The 18486-nt window shown below is 45.6% G+C and overlaps 1 protein-coding gene across 4 annotated transcripts in view; it reads right to left on the bottom strand.

Moving 5' to 3' along the window:
• The window catches only part of LOC127568859 (collagen alpha-1(XXIV) chain), a 274610-nt gene that overhangs the window by 62382 nt on the left and 193742 nt on the right, over positions 1–18486 (bottom strand). For all 4 annotated transcript variants that reach the window (XR_007956090.1, XM_052013085.1, XM_052013087.1 and 1 more), the window contains 3 exons: positions 14367–14420; positions 12919–12972; positions 6133–6240 (listed from right to left, as the gene is read on the bottom strand). Coding sequence is in view for 3 of the 4 variants with exons in the window: in XM_052013085.1 (XP_051869045.1) it covers positions 6133–6240; positions 12919–12972; positions 14367–14420 (216 nt within the window). In the remaining variant the exon portion in view is untranslated. The remainder of the gene's footprint in view (positions 1–6132; positions 6241–12918; positions 12973–14366; positions 14421–18486) is intronic.

Genomic DNA, 18486 nt, shown 5'->3' with positions numbered 1-18486 from the left:
TTAGTAATGTTAATAATTATCATGCTACACAACTACAGAATATCAGATTAGTACAGATACATGTTTCCCATTTAACATCGGGAAAGACAATCAGCAATCACATTATCTTTGCCTTTAATGTGAGTTATCATGAGATCAAATTCTTGCAAAATTAAACTCCAGTTTAACAGCCTTCTGTTCTTGTTTTTGACTCGGCTCAGAAACACCAATGGGTTATGATCTGTATACACAGTCAATGGTTTCTGAGCGGTGCAAACATATACACTGAAATGTTGCAAGGCTAAAACAAGCGACAGTAATTCTTTCTCTATGGTGGAATAATTCTTTTGATGCTCATTAAATTTCTTTGAAAAGTAAGCTACAGGATGGTCAATATCATCAAGGTCACCCTTCTGCAACAACACAGCTCCTGCAGCTTCATCACTGGCATCTACTGCTAATGAAAATGGCTTTTCAAAGTCAGGTGTTCTGAGCACAGGATGGTAGCATAAAATGGCTTTCAGCTTCTCAAATGCTTCTTGACAAGAATCTGTCCAAACAAACTTTACTCCCTTCTTCTGAAGATTAGTTAGGGGAAGAGCAATATCAGCAAAATTTTTACAAAATTTTCGGTAATATCCAACCATTCCCAAAAATCTTCTAACAGTCCTCGTACCTGTGGGAATAGGGAACTCAGATATTGCTTGAACTTTTGCCTGAACAGGAGCTTGCTTGCCTTGACCTACAACATAACCAAGATACGTCACAGTGGCATGGCCAAATTCACTTTTAGCCAAGTTAACTGTAAGGTTAGCCTTGGAAAGTCTTTCAAACAACCTTTCTAACGCAGAGATGTGATCTTCCCAAGTATCATTCCCAGTCACTAAGTCGTCAATGTAGGCATCTGTATGTTTTAACCCATGAATCACTGAATTAATCATTCTTTGAAATGTTGCCGGAGCATTTTTCATTCCAAATGGCAAAACATTGTATTCATACAATCCAGAAGGGGTTACAAAGGCTGAAATCTCCCTTCCTCTATCTGTTAATGGAACACACCAGTACCCTTTTAATAGGTCAATCTTTGTAAGAAATTTTGCCTTTCCCACTCTGTCTATGCAATCATCCACCCTAGGAATAGGGTAAGCATCTGACTTTGTTACAGCATTCACTTTCCTGTAATCTGTGCAAAATCTAACAGTTCCATCAGGTTTAGGTACAATAACACAGGGCGAACTCCAATTTGAAGTAGAATGTCTAATAATATCATTTTCCAACATGTATTTTATTTCCTGATCAACAAGTTTACTTTTTTCCACATTCATTCGATATGGGTGTTGTTTGATTGGTTTTGCATCCCCAACATCAACATCATGGGTAATTATCGATGTTCTGTTTGGAACATCTGGGAACAGATTTTTAAATTTTAAAATTAATTCTCTCATCTGTTGTTTTTGTGAAACTTGTAAATGGTCCAACTTCGTTTCAAGGTTCTCCATGATATTTTGGTTTTTTAGTTTCGATGGAACAATATTTGGTCTAAATTGGCCTTCCTCAACATCAACATCAGGCATTCTAGAAACAACCTTTTCACCATCCACCAAGGCCACAACTGAATCCCTCTCATAATAAGGTTTTAGCATGTTTACGTGACAGAGTTGTGTTTTCTTGCGTCTATCTGGTGTTTTGATTATATATGTTAGATCAGTCACTCGAGATTCAATAACATAGGGTCCAGAAAAGCGAGCTTGCAAGGGATTATTTTGGCTAGGGAAAAATACCAACACCTTTTGCCCCACTGCGAATGTCCTAGGCCGAGCACGTCTATCAAAATATGTCTTCATTCTTATCTGGCTTGTTTTCAGATTCTCTCTCGCTAGCTGGCAGACTCTCTCCAACCGAGTTTTAAATTTTTGGACATAGTCCAACAGACTCAAGTGAACTTCCTCATTAACCCATTGCTCTCTTAACAACTCCAAAGGTCCTCTCACCCTATGTCCAAACACAAGCTCAAACGGACTAAATCCGATTGACTCCTGGATCGATTCTCTAACGGCAAACAAAAGTAAATGGATACCTTCGTCCCAATCCTTTGTGTTTTCAAAGCAATAAGTCTTCAGCATATTTTTGTGAGTAGAATGAAATCTCTCCAGAGCTCCTTGAGATTCTGGGTGATATGCAGATGATACAATCTGCTTTGCTCCCAGCTCATAGACTATTTGTTGAAAAATTTTTGACATAAAATTACTACCTTGATCAGATTGGATTTCTTTTGGCAAACCAAACAAGGTAAAAAATTTTACAAGAGTCTTTGACACCGTCTTGGCCTTAATATTTCTAAGGGGTATTGCCTCTGGAAATCTAGAAGTGGCACACATGATGGTTAACAAATACTGATTTCCAGTCTTAGACTTTGGTAAGGGGCCAACACAGTCCACAATCACCTTCGAAAAGGGTTCACCAAAAGCAGGAATTGGTTTCAAAGGAGCCACAGGGGGTTTTTGATTTGGTTTACCTACCATCTGACATGTGTGGCAGGTTCGACAAAACATCACCACATCTTTTCTCAAACCAGGCCAATAGAATTGTTTCAAGATCTTCCCTACAGTTTTATTCACACCAAAATGACCACCCAAAGGCATACTATGGGCCAGGTTTAAAATCTCATCCCTATAAACTTTTGGAACAACAACCTGATGAATAACTTCCCATTCCTCAGTAACAGGAACATGAGGAGGTCTCCATTTCCTCATTAACACTCCATTTTTGACATAGTATCCAGTTGGCACTTTTTCAATCTCCTCACATGAGAGAGCTTTTTCTTTCAATTCTGTCAACTCAGGGTCCTTTGTCTGTTCCACCATAAAATCCTTCCTCGACAAAGACAAATCTTTAAATTCAGGCTCACTATAAGGATGTTGATCCTCCAGTGAAGACAGAAAAGTCTCAGATAAGGCATCAAAATTTTCTTCCTGTTTAGGACTGTCACAAGGAACCACATCAGACTGCACCGGACTGTCTGTCTTGGCTAATTCTTTAGCTCTAGCTCGAGTCACCGCACATGATGGGTAAACATCTGAATCATCCTCAGACTCATCAATCCTTGGTTTGGTTGTTAACCGTACCACAGGAACACTTTCTCCATCTGCAAGGTCATTTCCCAATAACAAAGAAACTCCTTCCACTGGCAAACTAGGTCTTATCCCTATCTCGACTGGTCCTTCTACGAACTTTGACTTTAAAATCACCCTGTGAAAAGGGACAGACATGGTCTCACCTGTAACGCCTCGTATTAGATTTACCTCACCAGTGTCACTTTCTTCACCAAAATTTAAAACACTGTCCAGCAAGAGAGATTGACTAGCCCCAGTATCTCTAAGAATTTTCACTGGCACCTGGGGTGACTCATCATTCAGTGAAACAAAACCCTCTGATACATACGAACGGAATTCCTTTCTCACCTCCTCCAACTTTTCCGCTTTTCCCTCTTGCAAGGACTGATCTTTAACAGCATCTCCTAAACCTTTTTGATTTTTAATTGCCTGAAAGCAAGCATTGGGCCCAGCTTCCTTCTTTTTCTTCAAAAGGGCACAATTAGATATCACGTGGCCAGGTTTCCTACAGTAATAACAAATACGCTCAACAGGTTTCTCCAGCCCTGGCTTCTTTTCATCTTTTCCTTTTTGATTACCTCCCAATTTAATCTCCGGTTTACCTGGATTGTCTTTGTAACTCTTTTGAAAGGTTTTAGGTTGTCCCCATTTGGATTTATGGGTTAAAGCATAATCATCTGCCAACCTAGCAGTTTCTTGTAAAGTTTCCACTGCCTTTTCATTTAAATATGTTGTTAATTCAGCTGGAACACATCTTTTAAAGTCTTCCACTAGTATCAATTCTTTCAATTTATCAAAATCCCCATCTACATTTTTAGCCATGTACCATCGTTCAAAACATATTCTCTTTCCATTGGCAAATTCCATATAAGTCTGATCTGCAGATTTCCTCAAGTCTCTGAATTTTTGTCTATAAGCCTCAGGGACCAATTCATAGGCCTTCAAAATAGCTTGTTTTACCTTGGTATAATCAGCTGCATCCTCAACAGACAAAGCAGAATAAGCTTTTTGAGCTTTACCTTTAATCACACTCTGTACCATAAGAGCCCATCCTTTCCTTGGCCAGTTTGAACTCACAGCAACCTTTTCAAAATGTTGGAAATACTGATCAACCTGATCTTCTTCAAACGGAGGGATTAATCGAACCTCCCTGCTGGCTGAAAAACCATCATCAGAATCAGATTCCGAACTCCTACGCTTCATTTGTAACTCATGCTGCCTCTTTTTCTCCTCGTTATCCAGCTCCATCTTCTTCAATTCCATCTGCTTCATTGCTAGATCAGCCTCTATCTTCATCTGAGTTAGCTTTTGTTCGGCCTCTAATCTCTTTTCCTCTCGTTCAGCTTCTATCTTTAACTGGGTTTGTTCTCGTTCAGCTTCTATCTTTGCCAGCTGCACCTGTGCCTCAGAAATTGCTATTTCACTGCCAGGAAACTGTTTTAACACTTCCTTCTCAAACACCTTCTTTTCCACATAATGGCCAGCTATCAATCTCTGAATATCTGCCTTTCTCATAGACTGCTTTACTTCTGTAAGGTTTAGCCTGGTAGCAATCTTTATCAAATCATCCTTTTTCGCCACCTCCAATCCCTTTTGGGTTGGTGACTCCAAAAATGCCTTAATATCCATTGCTGCTGGTTTCCACACACACAAGCCAATTAAAAAGAATTTATCAGACCTCCCTCAAAAATCTTTGGATTGAATCTCGAACAAATCTCGTCAATCTGGGGTACAATCCCAGACGACACTCGTTAACCTTGGGAACTATCCCGGACGAGCCCCCAATTTTGTCACAAACCAGCAACAAAAGAAACAAACTGAGCATGATTCAGTGTTAAAAACTATTTTATTAATCACTACTTATGATAATACGTAAAATAAAAGTTAAAAAAAATGTTAGTATGTTAGAATTCAAAAATGTTAAACCTCGAACGTTAACCCCAAAACTAAACTCGTCGTGTGTGTGTGTGACAAAGTCCAAAACTCCCAGTTCCTGAATGGTTCTTAAAGTTCAGTTCCACAAGCCATAAGGTGAAACATGAGCAAGGGCTTCTTCAACAACCACCGTTGTCTGAAGAAAAGATGTAGATGTAGAAAAACATAGAGAGAGTACATACGAAATCCAAATGTTCCACGATGGAACCCAAACGACACTTCAGTGTTTACTCGGTAGTGACTTCCTCACCCCGAAAAGCATCCGAACCGTGGTCGTCCACACACAAATACCTGTTTCCTTCTACAGGTCAGCAACAAAGTGAACTCCACCGGATTACTTCCAACTTCCATACATGGATTTCAGTGGCAAACACAGTTATTGTTTCTCATCCATCGATAGAGAAAACAAGCAGGCTGGTGTCTCTCTCCCTTCTCTCTCTCTCCTTCTTCTTCTTCTTCTGACTTCTTCAACAACGTCATTACGTCCTTTATCTTCTATTGACGTAATCACGCCCCACACACACATACACACACACTCTCTATCTTAAAGGGACTTTCACTGAGTCCATAACAGCTGTAAATTGTCCCCAGTGTGTGGGTGAGGGGTAGAATCTGGGGGGAGTCGGTGGGAATGTGGGGAGAATAAAATGGGATCAGTATTGGGTTGGTGTAAATGGGAGGCAGATGGTGAGAGTGAACACTTGATGTATGTTGAATCATTAATCCTGAGGCTGAGATTGATAGATTTCTGTTAACCAAAGACATGTGGAAGACCAGCATTCACTGCCCTGGATTGGACAGTCTGTCAGGCAACGTGACCACCCACAATAGGGGTGTATCTGGGCAAGGGTCAGGTCAAGGAAGGTCAATCCCCCCCCTTGGAGGTGCCTTCTGCCCACAAATAAACAGAGGTGCTTCTAGAACAATCCACAAGTTTCAAAGCCACCTTTACTGAAGCTATTATTTGAACGATAGGCTTCAATCTCATGTCTCCAATGAACAACCCAAGCTCCCCACCAGCCCCCAGCTTGGGGAGGTGCGTGGACAAAGGCAGGACTGGCAGTGCTGTTCCTTCTCCACACCACAGACATCTCGCGCGACTCACCGGCAGCCCGTTAATCCCAGGTCCGCCAGCTTCACCCGCAGGTCCCCGAACTCCAAAGTCTCCTCGTTCTCCCACCTCGCCTCTGGGACCTTCGTCGCCGGGTTCACCCTGTGGTAACAGTGCAGGTGTTGATGAGAGTCGGCCTACTTCAGGAAAATATTACCACCGCACACCAACTGTTACCCTGATTCTAAACAGCCGGGATGTGACACATATTTCTCCCACTGACCGCACCACAGAGAATGACACAGCCCAGAGGGACACCACTTCACCTATTATGCCTGTCCCAGCCCTGTGAAAGCATCTCCAGTCAGTGTCTACCTGTCTCTCCTTTATTTTCCCTGCCTCTATCATCCACCTGCGTCTTGCTTCACCCGTCCCCTCCCCCACCTGGCTCAACCTCAAGAAGTCGGCATCCATCACTGAGCACCCTCACCACCCGGGACCTGGGACATGCCCTCTTCTCGTTACTACCATCGGGGAGGAGGTACAGGAGCCTGAAGACCCACACTCAACGATTCAGGAACAGCTTCTTCCCCTCCGCCATCAGATTGCTGAACGGTCCATGAACCCATGAATATGACCTCATTATTCCTTTTTTTGTTGCACTATTTATTTTGTAATTTATAGTAATGTAATGCCTTGCACTGTTCTGCTGCCGCAAACCAACACATCTCACATCATCTATGTCAGTGATAATAAACCTGATTCTGATCCTTATCTTTCACCTCTCCTAAGTCCACGGTCACCTTAGACTCCTGTCTTGCCCCTCCCCTTCTCTTTATTCTGGCCGTTCCCCCTCCCCACTCAGTCCTGATGCAGGGTTTTGACCCGAAACATTGACAGCTACTCTCCCCCCCCAGATGCTGCTCGACTCACTGAGTTCCTCCAGCAGATTGGTTGTTGCTTCACATTCCAGCATCTGGAATTGGTATTGGTTTATTATTGTTACTTGTACCGAGGTACAGTGAAAAACTTGTCTTGCATACCGTTCGTACAGGTTGATTCATTACAACAATACATTGACGTAGTACAAGGTAAAGCAATAACAGAATGCAGAATAAAGTGTTACAGTCACAGAGAAAGTGCAGTGCAGGCAGACAATAAGGTGCAAGGTCATAATGAGGTAGATTGTGAAGTCAAGAGTCCTTCTTATCGTACCGGGGGACCGTTCAATAGTCTTACAACCGTGGGACAGAAGCTGTCCTTGATCCTGGTGGTACGTGCTTTCAGGCTTTTGTATCTCCTGCAGTCTTGAGTTTCCAGTTAGTTCAGCTGCTCTCTCCGCACGGCTCCTTTGCAAGTTCCTGTTGAATCTGCTCTCACTGCCCTTTCAGATCCCAGCAACTCGCTGCAGGGAACAGTCCTCCTCTCCCCCAGGTCCTTCTGCCCACTCCCCTTCACTCTGCCCTCTGCTCACCTAACCTCCTGCCGTGGCTACAGATTCTCCCTACTTACTTCATCAAAACACAAAATAACTTTGAGCAGCCTACTGGATAATTGCCTCTGCTCAGACTGTGGCAAATTATTGATACTGGGAAAATTTTGCTCCTGCATCATACCCTTCCCTTGGACCAGAGGGAGTATTGGTTGAAGCTACAATCGACTCATTGACATCTGGATATAACAAATTCTTCAAGTTTAACTCTTCCAACCATCTACAAGGCACCATCAAATTCCCTCCACGTCTGGATGAGTATAGCTCCACCAACTCTGAAGAAGCGAGATACCATGGGGGACAAAGCAGTTGACCAGCACCCCATCCACCACCTTACACGTTTATTCCCTCTGCAACACTACAACAAAATGCCCTTCTGTTACTTGCCCAGGACAGCAGTGCCCAACCCCTCCGATCCTACCACCAGGAGGTGAATCCCCAGCCTTTGACCCACTCGAAGAGGCACAGTACTTGTACACCTGGTCCAGTGGGGTTTCCGGTCAAAAGGAGGTTCTGAGGATATTGATGGTGAAGGATTTGGTAAATTGCCGAGCTGTACAAACACTCTGGAACCTGGGGTGGTACAAGCAACTTTATCAGTGCAAACCTTTCTTCCTTTTTTTCCTGGAGTCACAAAGTCACCCAGCACGGAAACAGGCCCTTCTACCCACCCAGTCCGTGCTGACCATCACCCACCCATTGACACCAACCCTACACTGATCCCATTTTATTCTCCCCACATTCCCATCAACTTCCCCCAGATTCTACCCCTCACCCACACACTGGGGGCAATTTACAGCGGCCAATTAACCCACCGACCCGCACGTCTTTAGGATGTGGGAGGAAACCGGAGCACCCGGGGGAAACCCACGTGGTCACAGGGAGAACGTGCAAACTCCACACAGACAGCGCCGGAGGTCGGGATTGAACCTGGGTCTTTAGCACTGTAAGGCAGTGGCTGTACCCGCTGAGCCACTGTGCCAAAGGAGCTGTGTCACCTCCATAATCTCATTGTGAACAGCTCGCACAGTATTTGTTTGAAGTACGATAGTGTGGGCAAATACACTGCTGGCTTTTCAACAGCACAGTCCCATACACTACTGAGATACGTGAGCGGGCCTTCATGCCTTTGTTTAGTGACGTCATGTGGGAGATAAATATTGTCCTGGAGACCGGTGAGAAATCCCCAATTTTTGTTCAGAATAGTGGGGGCTGAGGGGGCAGGTTGGGACCCCAGTTTAAGAGGGATTTGTTGGGTGATGGGAGGATGTGCCAGATATCTGTTGAATTGAAGGCTCAACGATATCTTGAATAACTATTTGTGAAATATTTGATTGGTCTGTATAATGCTTCAGTGCTGACTAGCCCAGTAGATTGTTTACTAACTCAGAACATTCTAAGATCAAATCCCAATTTAAGCTTCAGTGTGCGGCTGATGGAGTGCTTCATTGCCACAGATTCCATCTGTCAGAACATTCACCTACAGAACAATGGCACAGCGGGTACAGCCGCTGCCTCACAGCCCCAGAGACCCCGGTTCGATCCCGACCTCTGGCGCTGTCTGTGTGGAGTTTGCACGTTCTCCCTGTGACCGCGTGGGTTTCCCCCGGGTGCTCCGGTTTCCTCCCGCATCCCAACGACGTATGGGTCGGTGGGTTAATTGGCCGCTGTAAATTGTCCCCAGTGTGTGGGTGAGGGGTAGAATCTGGGGGGAGTTGATGGGAATGTGGGGGTGGGGGGTGGGAGTGCAGTTAAACTTAGCAGATAGTGGGATTTTTCTGTGAACTGGTACAGGCTCAATGGGCCAAAGTAGACTCCTTCTGCGTAGATGGAAATTCATCCAACTCAGTTGGATGTAGAAGACCCCCTGGTATTGTTTCAAAGAAGTGCAGGGCGCAGTATTTATTCTGCAAACAACAGCACTAAAGATGTATTATTATCTGGGGAGTCTCCGGGGGAGTTTGCAAACATAATTTGGTGACCTTATTTCAGACTGGGTATACAGAGCCGCTTGGGAAGCCACAGAGTCACAGAACAACAGAGTAATACAGATACCAAAGCCTGAAAGCACGTACCACCAGGCTCAAGGACAGCTTCTATCCCGCTGTTATGGGACTATTGAACGGTCGCCTAGTACGATAAGATGGACCCTTGACCTCACATTCACAAGATCACAAGACAAGGGAGCAGAAGTAGGCCATTCAGCCCATCGAGTCTGCTCCAAAGAAAAGGGAAAAAAGAAAAAGAAATGAGAAATTGGGGGAGGGGGAACAAAAAAAAACACTATTCTAACCCCAATTTCCGGCCTTATCCCCATATTCCTTGATACCCTGACTATTTAGATATCTATCTATCTCCTCCTTAAACGCCTCCAATGATCTGGCCTCCACTGATGTACGTGGCAAGGAATTCCATAAATTCACCACCCTCTGGCTAAAGAAATTTCTCCTCATCTCTGTTTCTAAGATTGTGCCCTCTGGTGCTGGACTCACCCACCAAGGGAAACAGCTTGGCCACATCTACTCTGTCCAGTCCTTTCAACATTTTTCTTCTGTACTCCAGTGAGTACAGTCCAAGAGCCGACAAACGTTCATCAAATGTAAGACCTTTCATTCCGGGAATCATCCTCGTAAATCTCCTCTGAACTCTCTCCAACATCAGCACATCCTTCCTAAGATATGAGGCCCAAAACTGTGCACAGTATACCAAATGAGTCCTCACTAGTGCTCCGTAGAGCCTCATCAACACTTCCTTACTTTTATACACGATACCTCTCGAAATGAATGCCAACATAGCATTCGCTTTCTTTACCACTGATCCGACCTGGCAGTTAACCTCTAAGGTATCCTGCACGTACCCCCAAGTCCCTTTGTACTTCTGTACTTTGAATTTTTTCTCCTTCTAGATAATAATCTGCCCGTTTATTTCTGTTTCCAAAGTGTACAACTGCACATTTCTCAACATTGAATCTCATCTGCCATTTGCTTGCCCATTCTCCTAAACTATCCAGGTCTCTCTGCAACCTTCCTGTCTCCTCAATACTCCCTACTCCTCCACCTATCTTGGTGTCATCTGCAAACGTAGCCACAAAACCATTTACTCCATCATCCCAATCGTTAACGTACAAGGAAAAAAGAAGCGGCCCCAACACCGACCCCTGCGGAACACCACTAGTAACCAGTAGCCAACCAGAACAAAATCCTTTTATTCCCACCCTTTGCTTCCTGCCAACCAGCCAAGGCTCCACCCATTCTGTTATCCAACCTGTAATTCTATGACCTCTCATCTTATTAATCAGTCTCTTGTGCGGCCCCTTGTCGAAGGCCTTTTGAAAGTCTAAATACACAACATCTACAGCCTCTCCCTTATCCACCCTACCTGTGATTTCTTCAAAAAAACTCCAATAGGTTGGTCAGGCAGGATCTTCCCTTCACGAAACTATGCTGGCTTGGACCTATCTTGCCTCGCACCTCTAGGTATTCCATAACCTCATCCTTGAGGATCGATTCCAATAACTTTCCCACCACCGGTGTCAGACTAATAGGTCTGTAATTTCCTTTATGCTGCCTCCCACCTTTCTTATACAGCAGAACTACATTTGCAACCCTCCAGTCCTCCGGAACCATGCCGGAGTCTATCGACTCCTGGAAAATTATCACCAATGCCTCCGCTATCTCTAAAGCCACCTCCTTCAGAACCTGGGGATGCACCTCATCTGGTCCAGAAGACTTATCAGTCTTTAGCCCATTTAGTTTTCCTAGCACCTTCTCTCTAGTTCTACCTCATTATGGCCTTGCACCTTATTGTCTGCCTGCACTGCACTTTCTCCATAAATGTAACACTTTACTCTGCATTCTGTTATTGTTCCCCCTTGTACTACCCCAATGCACTGTGATGAAATGATCTGTATGGGTGGCATGCAACACAAAGTTTTTCACTGTACATCAGTATATGTGACAATAATAAACTGATTTACAGCACAGAATCAGGCCCTTCAGCCCAACTCACCCAATCGACCAAGGTGCCTACCTGTGTTAATTCCATTTGTCCATGTTTGGCCCATATCCCTCTAGACCTTTCCTATTGTGTACCTGTCCAAATGTCTTTTAAATGTTGTTATTGTACCTGCCTCAACACCTTCCTCTGGGTGAAGAAGTTGCCCCTCAGGTCTCTTAAATCTCTCCCCTCTCACCCTAAACCTGTGCCCTCTAGTTTTTGGTTCCCTTTACCTGGGAAAAAGACTGTGTGCATTTACCCTGTCTATGCCCCTCGTGGTTTTATAAATATCTATAAGATCACCCCTCAGTCTCCTCCGGTCCTAGGAAGGGTGCAATCGGAATGCCAGCCTTCCCCGGATAAAACAGGAGGACTAGGGTGGGTTCAGTCAGCTGATGAGGCTGAGCTGCTTGTACTGGTGTGAGGGGCTGCCTGTTCACCGTGAGGTTGCGTTGGATCCCTCCCAAGCTTGGGCCGACACTGAGGTACCTGCCGAAGCCTGTTCAACAGAACGGTCAGAAAGTTAATGGCCTGATTTCCTTTCACACCTGCAGGGCGATCATTATCTGAGTGCACACACCCAGGGAGGTGTGTTCTGACCCACACTGGAACCCAATCCGGCACTGCCTCAGTACCCAACCTCGGGCTCACCCCCCTACCCTTGTAACTCCCTCCACCCGCACCCTCCCTATCTGCAACCCCTTACACCCCTCCCTATCTCTGTACCCTCTGTAGCCCTCCTGACACTTCTCCCTAACTTTGTAAACCTGTCCGGCCCCTACACCCCTCCCTGTCCCTGTAACACCCTCCGACCCCTACACCCCTCCCTGTCTCCGTAACACCCTCCGACCCCTATACCCCTCCCCATCTCTGTAACCCTCTCCAGCCCCTACACCCCTCCCTGTCTCTGTAACCCCTCCATGCCCTACACTGCCCACTGTCTCTGTCACCCCCTCTGACCCCTACACCATTCCCTATCTCTGTAACCCCCTTCACCCATTCCAAATCTCTTGTCCTCTAACAATTTCGGCTTTTTGATCAGCCCAAGCTCTGTCTTCCGTGGCCTGGGCTGTGAGCTCTGGATGTCCCTCTCTCCGGCACTCCCCACCTTGGAGATGCTCCTTAGCACCCAGCTCTCTGGCAGAGCCCTTGGCTGCTCCATTGCCCTAGCTTCTCTGTATGTGTGCAAGTGTCTCATCATGTTCCTGGGCCATGTGATTGGTGCACGGATTGACCCAGAGGACAGGGGTGTGAGACTAAACCTCTGCCCTCATCTAGGCTGCACGCCTTTCTGACACTCAGAGTCATTGATACTGGGCTCCCGAACACGAGCCCTGGTTACACAAGCTCACCTTTAGTCCGTCTTTCCCTTGAGGTCCATCGTCTCCCGTGGGACCTGGCTCACCCTAAGTCAGAAAGAGAGACCGTTCTTTTAATCCTAGTGGAGAACATTGACCATTTGTTAATCCATTTGCTTTTTAATCAGGAAACAAATGCCAGCTGACTGAAGCAGTGTTTGTTGAACTCAGTGATGTCTGATATGCCACATAAACACCAGTATATGCCAGCATCAGCAAGGTGGGCCAAATCGTCATGTGGAAAGTAAGATTCTGAGCTGTCCATTGAATGGTTCAAGTCATTCAGATGCATTGTGTGGAGGGACACCGGGTATGTAAGGTTTACTGCAGATTGGATCAGATACGAGCACAAAAAATATCCACGTTTACGCAGGGAATACCTTTTGTATCCTCTCCTGTGACTTCATATTCTTTCTATTATATATAGACCAGAACAGTGCACTGTGCTCCCAGTGTGATATGGAGACTGGAACTGTGCACGGTGCTCCCAGTGTGATATGGAGACTGGAACTGTGCACGGTGTTCCCGGTGTGATACGGAGACCAGAACAGCGCACGGTGCTCCCGGTGTGATCTGGAGATCGGAACAGCGCACGGTGCTCCCGGTGTGATATGGAGACCGGAACCGTGCACGGTGCTCCCGGTGTGATATGGAGACTGGAACTGTGCACGGTGCTCCCAACGTTCTTCAGCCTGCAAGTTTGTTCAGAGAAATCACTCAACGATGAATGTTGGACGTGAAAAGTGTGACGATGAAACATCAGAGACTTTTTCCCAGGGCGACAATGGCTAACACGAGGGGACATAATTTTAAAGTGATTGGAGGAAGGTATAAGGGGTAAATTTTTTTCACACAGATAGTGGTGGGGGCGTGGAATGCACTGCCGGCAGAGGTTGTGGGGGCAGATACACTAGGGACATTTAAGAGGCTCTTAGATCGACACATGAATGATAGAAAAATAGGGGGCTATGTGGGAGGGAAGGGTTAGATAGATCTCAGAGCAGGATAAAATGTTGGCACAACATTGTAGGCCAAAGGGCCTGTAGTGTGCTGTAGCGTTCTATGTCCTATGTTCTATTCGAGAGTTTCAACGTGTATGTACATATTCTTAATACCAACTCCAGAATGGAAGTTGTTCCCATCTCCTGCAATAACTTTTGTGATTTAGATGTGAGGTTGCGAGGACAGGTAGGAGTGTGGAGATGGTTTCCACCCAGCCTTCTGCTGGTGCTGTCCTGACCTGCTGAGTCTGTCAGCCTTTGCTGTTTGTATTCCAGAATCCATGGTATTTTGCTGTGCTTTAGTCACACCTGGACTAATGCAAGATCATATCAAGCACAGACGACTTGCTTCATCCTGCCTCTGAAGGTCAATCCAGGTATAATTTTACACATAATCAGCCAGTAAACACGGATTTGAATATTGGCACTTGGTGAACTCACCCTCAGTCCTGTCTGGCCAGGTTCCCCCTCACTGCCAGCTGGGCCGATTTCACCCTGTGTTAATTCAAAGACACTTTACATTAAAATTTGTCCGTACAAAAATTCTGTACATTGTTTTCCAATCATCTGTGCAAGTTTTTCTGACAATGTTGGCAAGTGTTCTCTTTGCAGAATTTATCACAAGTTTAGGCACATGATTTTTATCTGAAAGCAACATGGTAAAAACCTGCCTTTGGCTGCACATGTTGGACCGATGCTATAGTATCGAGCATTGAGGTACTCAACTTATTACATTCAGTTCCTCTGAGGGAACTGTGTGGTGTATCGGCAGGGGATACTCCAAGCAGTGGCTACCACTAGTGATCAAAGATGTACCTTGCTTCATCTGATCACACAACCAATATTACATCGTCCCATATTTCTGCTTTACTAACGTTTATTGTTTTATTTATCAGTGTGAATGGGTATGGTTTACTGAACGTACTCCTGTGCAAACCAAAGTCTCTTTTGTAAGTTGCAAAGTTGGGTGGATGAAGAAAAGGAGGCATCAACTCATGACGTTCAAGAGACAGGCAGTTCCTTCAAACCCAGAACGAGATGGTTGCGAGGCAATTGGCAGTGCATTAACAGATGTTCTCTAGATCTGGACAAGTGTATACTGGAGGAAAATTAAGGGTTGACTCGACTGAAGATGATCTGAACTCTATTGGCTGTGTGCTCCACAGCATTGGAAAGGATGTACCCAAGGTCCTGGACATTGCAACTAGCTTTTGATTAGGACTTTTAAACATCTGAAGGCTTCATAGGGAGGAGCGTTATCAAACACAGATCCACCTGAGGTGGCGTCTGGACAGGTACATGGACAGAGAGGGAGCTTCTTATTGATCGAGGGAGACACAGGGAGGTGGAGAAGTTTCTGGAGGGAATTCCTGCAAATAAAGTGCTGAAAATCATGGATCTGGGGCCTCATAGACAGCTCCATATTCATAAACACCTTCACATTCTCCTCCAAATCCCTCCCCATCTCTGCACCTCCTCCACCCCTGACAATCCTCCAAGATCTCTACCCTCCTCTGATTTTGCCCTCTTGATTGCCCCAATTCCCATTGCTCCACCACTGCTGGCTGCCTTCAGCTGCCTGGATCCCAAGTTCAGGGATCCCCTCCCAAACCATCCCCTCCCAACCCTCTCTCTCTCAACACCTTTTATCACCTCCTTAAGACCTAGACCTTTTGCGAAGTACCTGGTGACATTTTACAGCTGCCAACTGAATGCAGGTCATTGTTGTTATATGATCCATACAACACGATTTTCAATAGAGAAATGGACAGTCATACTGCAGTGAATGAACCAATGCCTCACATATATAGAAAACAGCTGAACTAACTGGGATAAGAAAGGAGAGAAGGATTAGGCCCTTCGAACCTGCTCCACCCATTCAATAATATCACAGTTGATCCCAGACATTGTCTCTGATCCAGCCTCTTTCTTTGATGCCCTCACTGTGCCAAATTCAATGAGTCTCAGGCTTGGTTATCCTTGATGGGAGGAGGAGAATTCCTTAAACTTACAATCAGCCCCAGACAGAAGAAATTTCCACGCAGCTCAGCTCCTAACTGGCCAACATCCGTTTCAGAGACCGAGCCCTCTGATTCCACACCCTCCAGCTGGGGAAGTGGCCCCTCAGTCTCCGCAGCCAATCAGGATCTTGCCTGCCTGTGACATCATCTCCGTGGCGCAGAACAAATGAGGTACAGGCCTAAAATTTCCTGGACTCTGCTCTTCTGCACAGTGTGGCACAGCGGTTAGCTTTGCTGCCTCACAGCTCCAGAGACCCGGGTTCGATCCTGACCTCCGGCGCTGTCTGTGTGGGGTTTGCACGTTCTCCCTGTGACTGTGTGGGTTTCCCCCGGGTGCTCCAGTTTCCTCCCACATCCCAACAACATGCGGTTCGGTGGGTTAATTGGCCGCTGTAAATTGCCCCCAGTGTGTGGGTGGGGGGTAGAATCTGGGGGGAGTTGCTGGGAATGTGGGGAGAATGAAATGGGATCAGTGTAGGATTAATGTAAGTGGGTGGGTGATGGTTGGCATGGACTCGATGGGCTGAAGGGCCTGGTTCCGTGCTGGGTGACTCTATCGCTTGAGACATGCATGCAAATAACCTGGTTTGGACACAAAAAAAATTTAACAAAAAAATGTCATTGTTCACAAAGTGATCAACAGGAAATGTATTTCCTACAATTGGATATTCGTCATTTCAAGCCATTAAAACCTTTCAAAGACCCGACATCAGATTCAGATATGAATTTGCTTCTCACCAACAGAGTCATTGTCAGAGTCTGAGAGTTTTCTGGTTGTTAATGGTAGAGTGAAGGGGATGTCCGTGAGAAGGGATTGAGCCAATACTTACTGGAGATCACAAGAAGAGTGTTGATGTCACTGAGATGTACAGAATTTCTAGGGGCTGATAGGATCGATGCAGAGAAACTCTGTGTCCCTCACGGGAGAGTCCAAAACTAGTGAAGGGTTGGCCATTTTGGATTACTATGAAGGGACATTTCTTTAATCTGAATGCAGACCATCGCTGGGTAACGAACGGGTTCTGTTTTTACAGATGTCTATACGTTGATTTTGTCCATACGTTGGAAAATACGCAAAAATCACTTGATATGGTAACAATACCTTCACAGTATTGTAATTGGTGCTAGAAGTGTGGCGACACTTGAGGGCTGCCTCCAGAACATTCCACGCAAAAAGATGCATTTCACTGTGAGTTTCAACGTATATGTGACTAATAAAGAAATCCTATCTTATCTTATAAATGGAATCAAAAGCACTTAGGAAAGAACAATTAGAAGAAGCAAGGCATTTGATAAGGTACCCCATGCGAGGCTTATGGAGAAGGTAAGGAGACATGGGATCCAAGGGGACATTGCAGTGTGGATCCAGAACTGGCTGGCCCACAGAAGGCAAAGAGTGGTTGTTGAAGGGTCGTATTCTGAGTGGAGGTCGGTGACCAGTGGTGTACCTCAGGGGTCTGTACTGGGACCCTTACTATTTGTGATTTTTATAAACGACCTGGATGAGGAAGTGGAGGGGTGGGTTAGTAAGTTTGCGGATGACACGAAGGTTGGGGATGTTGTGGATAGTTTGGGGGGCTGTCAGAAGTTACAGAGGGACATAGATAGGATGCAGAGTTGGGCTGAGAAGTGGCAGATGCAGTTCAACCCAGATAAGTGTGAAGTGGTTCATTTTGGTAGGTCAAATATGTTGGTGGAATATAGTCTTAATGGTAGGACTCTTGGCAGTGTGGAGGATCAGAGGGATCTTGGGGTCCGAGTCCATAGGACGCTCAAAGCGGCTGCACAGGTTGACTCTGTGGTTAAGAAGGCATGTGGTGTATTGTCCTTCATCAATCGGGGAATTGAATTTAGGAGCCGTGAGGTATTGTTGCAGCTATATAGGTCCCTGGTCAGACCCCACTTGGAGTATTGTGCTCAGTTCTGGTCACCTCACTACAGGAAGGATGTGGAAGCCATAGAGAGGGTGCAGAGGAGATTTACAAGGATGCTGCCTGGAATGTCGGAGCATGCCTTATGAAAGCAGGTTGAGGGAACTCGGCCTTTTCTCCTTGGAGAGACAGAGGATGAGGGGGGACCTGATAGAGGTGTATAAGATGATGAGAGGTATTGATCGGGTCAGAGGCTTTTCCCCAGGGCTGAATTGGTGGCCACAAGAGGACATAGGTTTAAGGTGCTGGGGAGTAGATATAGAGGAGATGTCAGGGGTAAGTTTTTTACTCAGTGAGTGGTGAGTGTGTGGAATGGGCTGCCAGAAACGGTGGTGGAGGTGGATACGATAGGGTCTTTCAAGAGACTGTTAGATAGGTACATGGAGCTGAGTAAAATAGAGGGCTATGGGTAAGCCTAGTAATTTCTGGGGTTAGGACATGTTTGGCACAGCTTTGTGGGCTGAAGGGCCTGAATTATGCTGTAGTTTTTCTATGTTTCTAATTACCAGGTGGAGAGAGAGAGAGGATACTAGTTTTAAGCAATCTGCTGAAGGAACTCAGTGGGTCAAGCAGCATCTGTGAGGGGAGAGGTATTGTCAACGTTTCGGG

This window comes from Pristis pectinata, chromosome 3 (assembly GCF_009764475.1).
Source record: "Pristis pectinata isolate sPriPec2 chromosome 3, sPriPec2.1.pri, whole genome shotgun sequence".
NCBI lineage: Eukaryota > Metazoa > Chordata > Chondrichthyes > Rhinopristiformes > Pristidae > Pristis > Pristis pectinata.
This window is presented reverse-complemented; position numbering and strand designations above follow the sequence as displayed.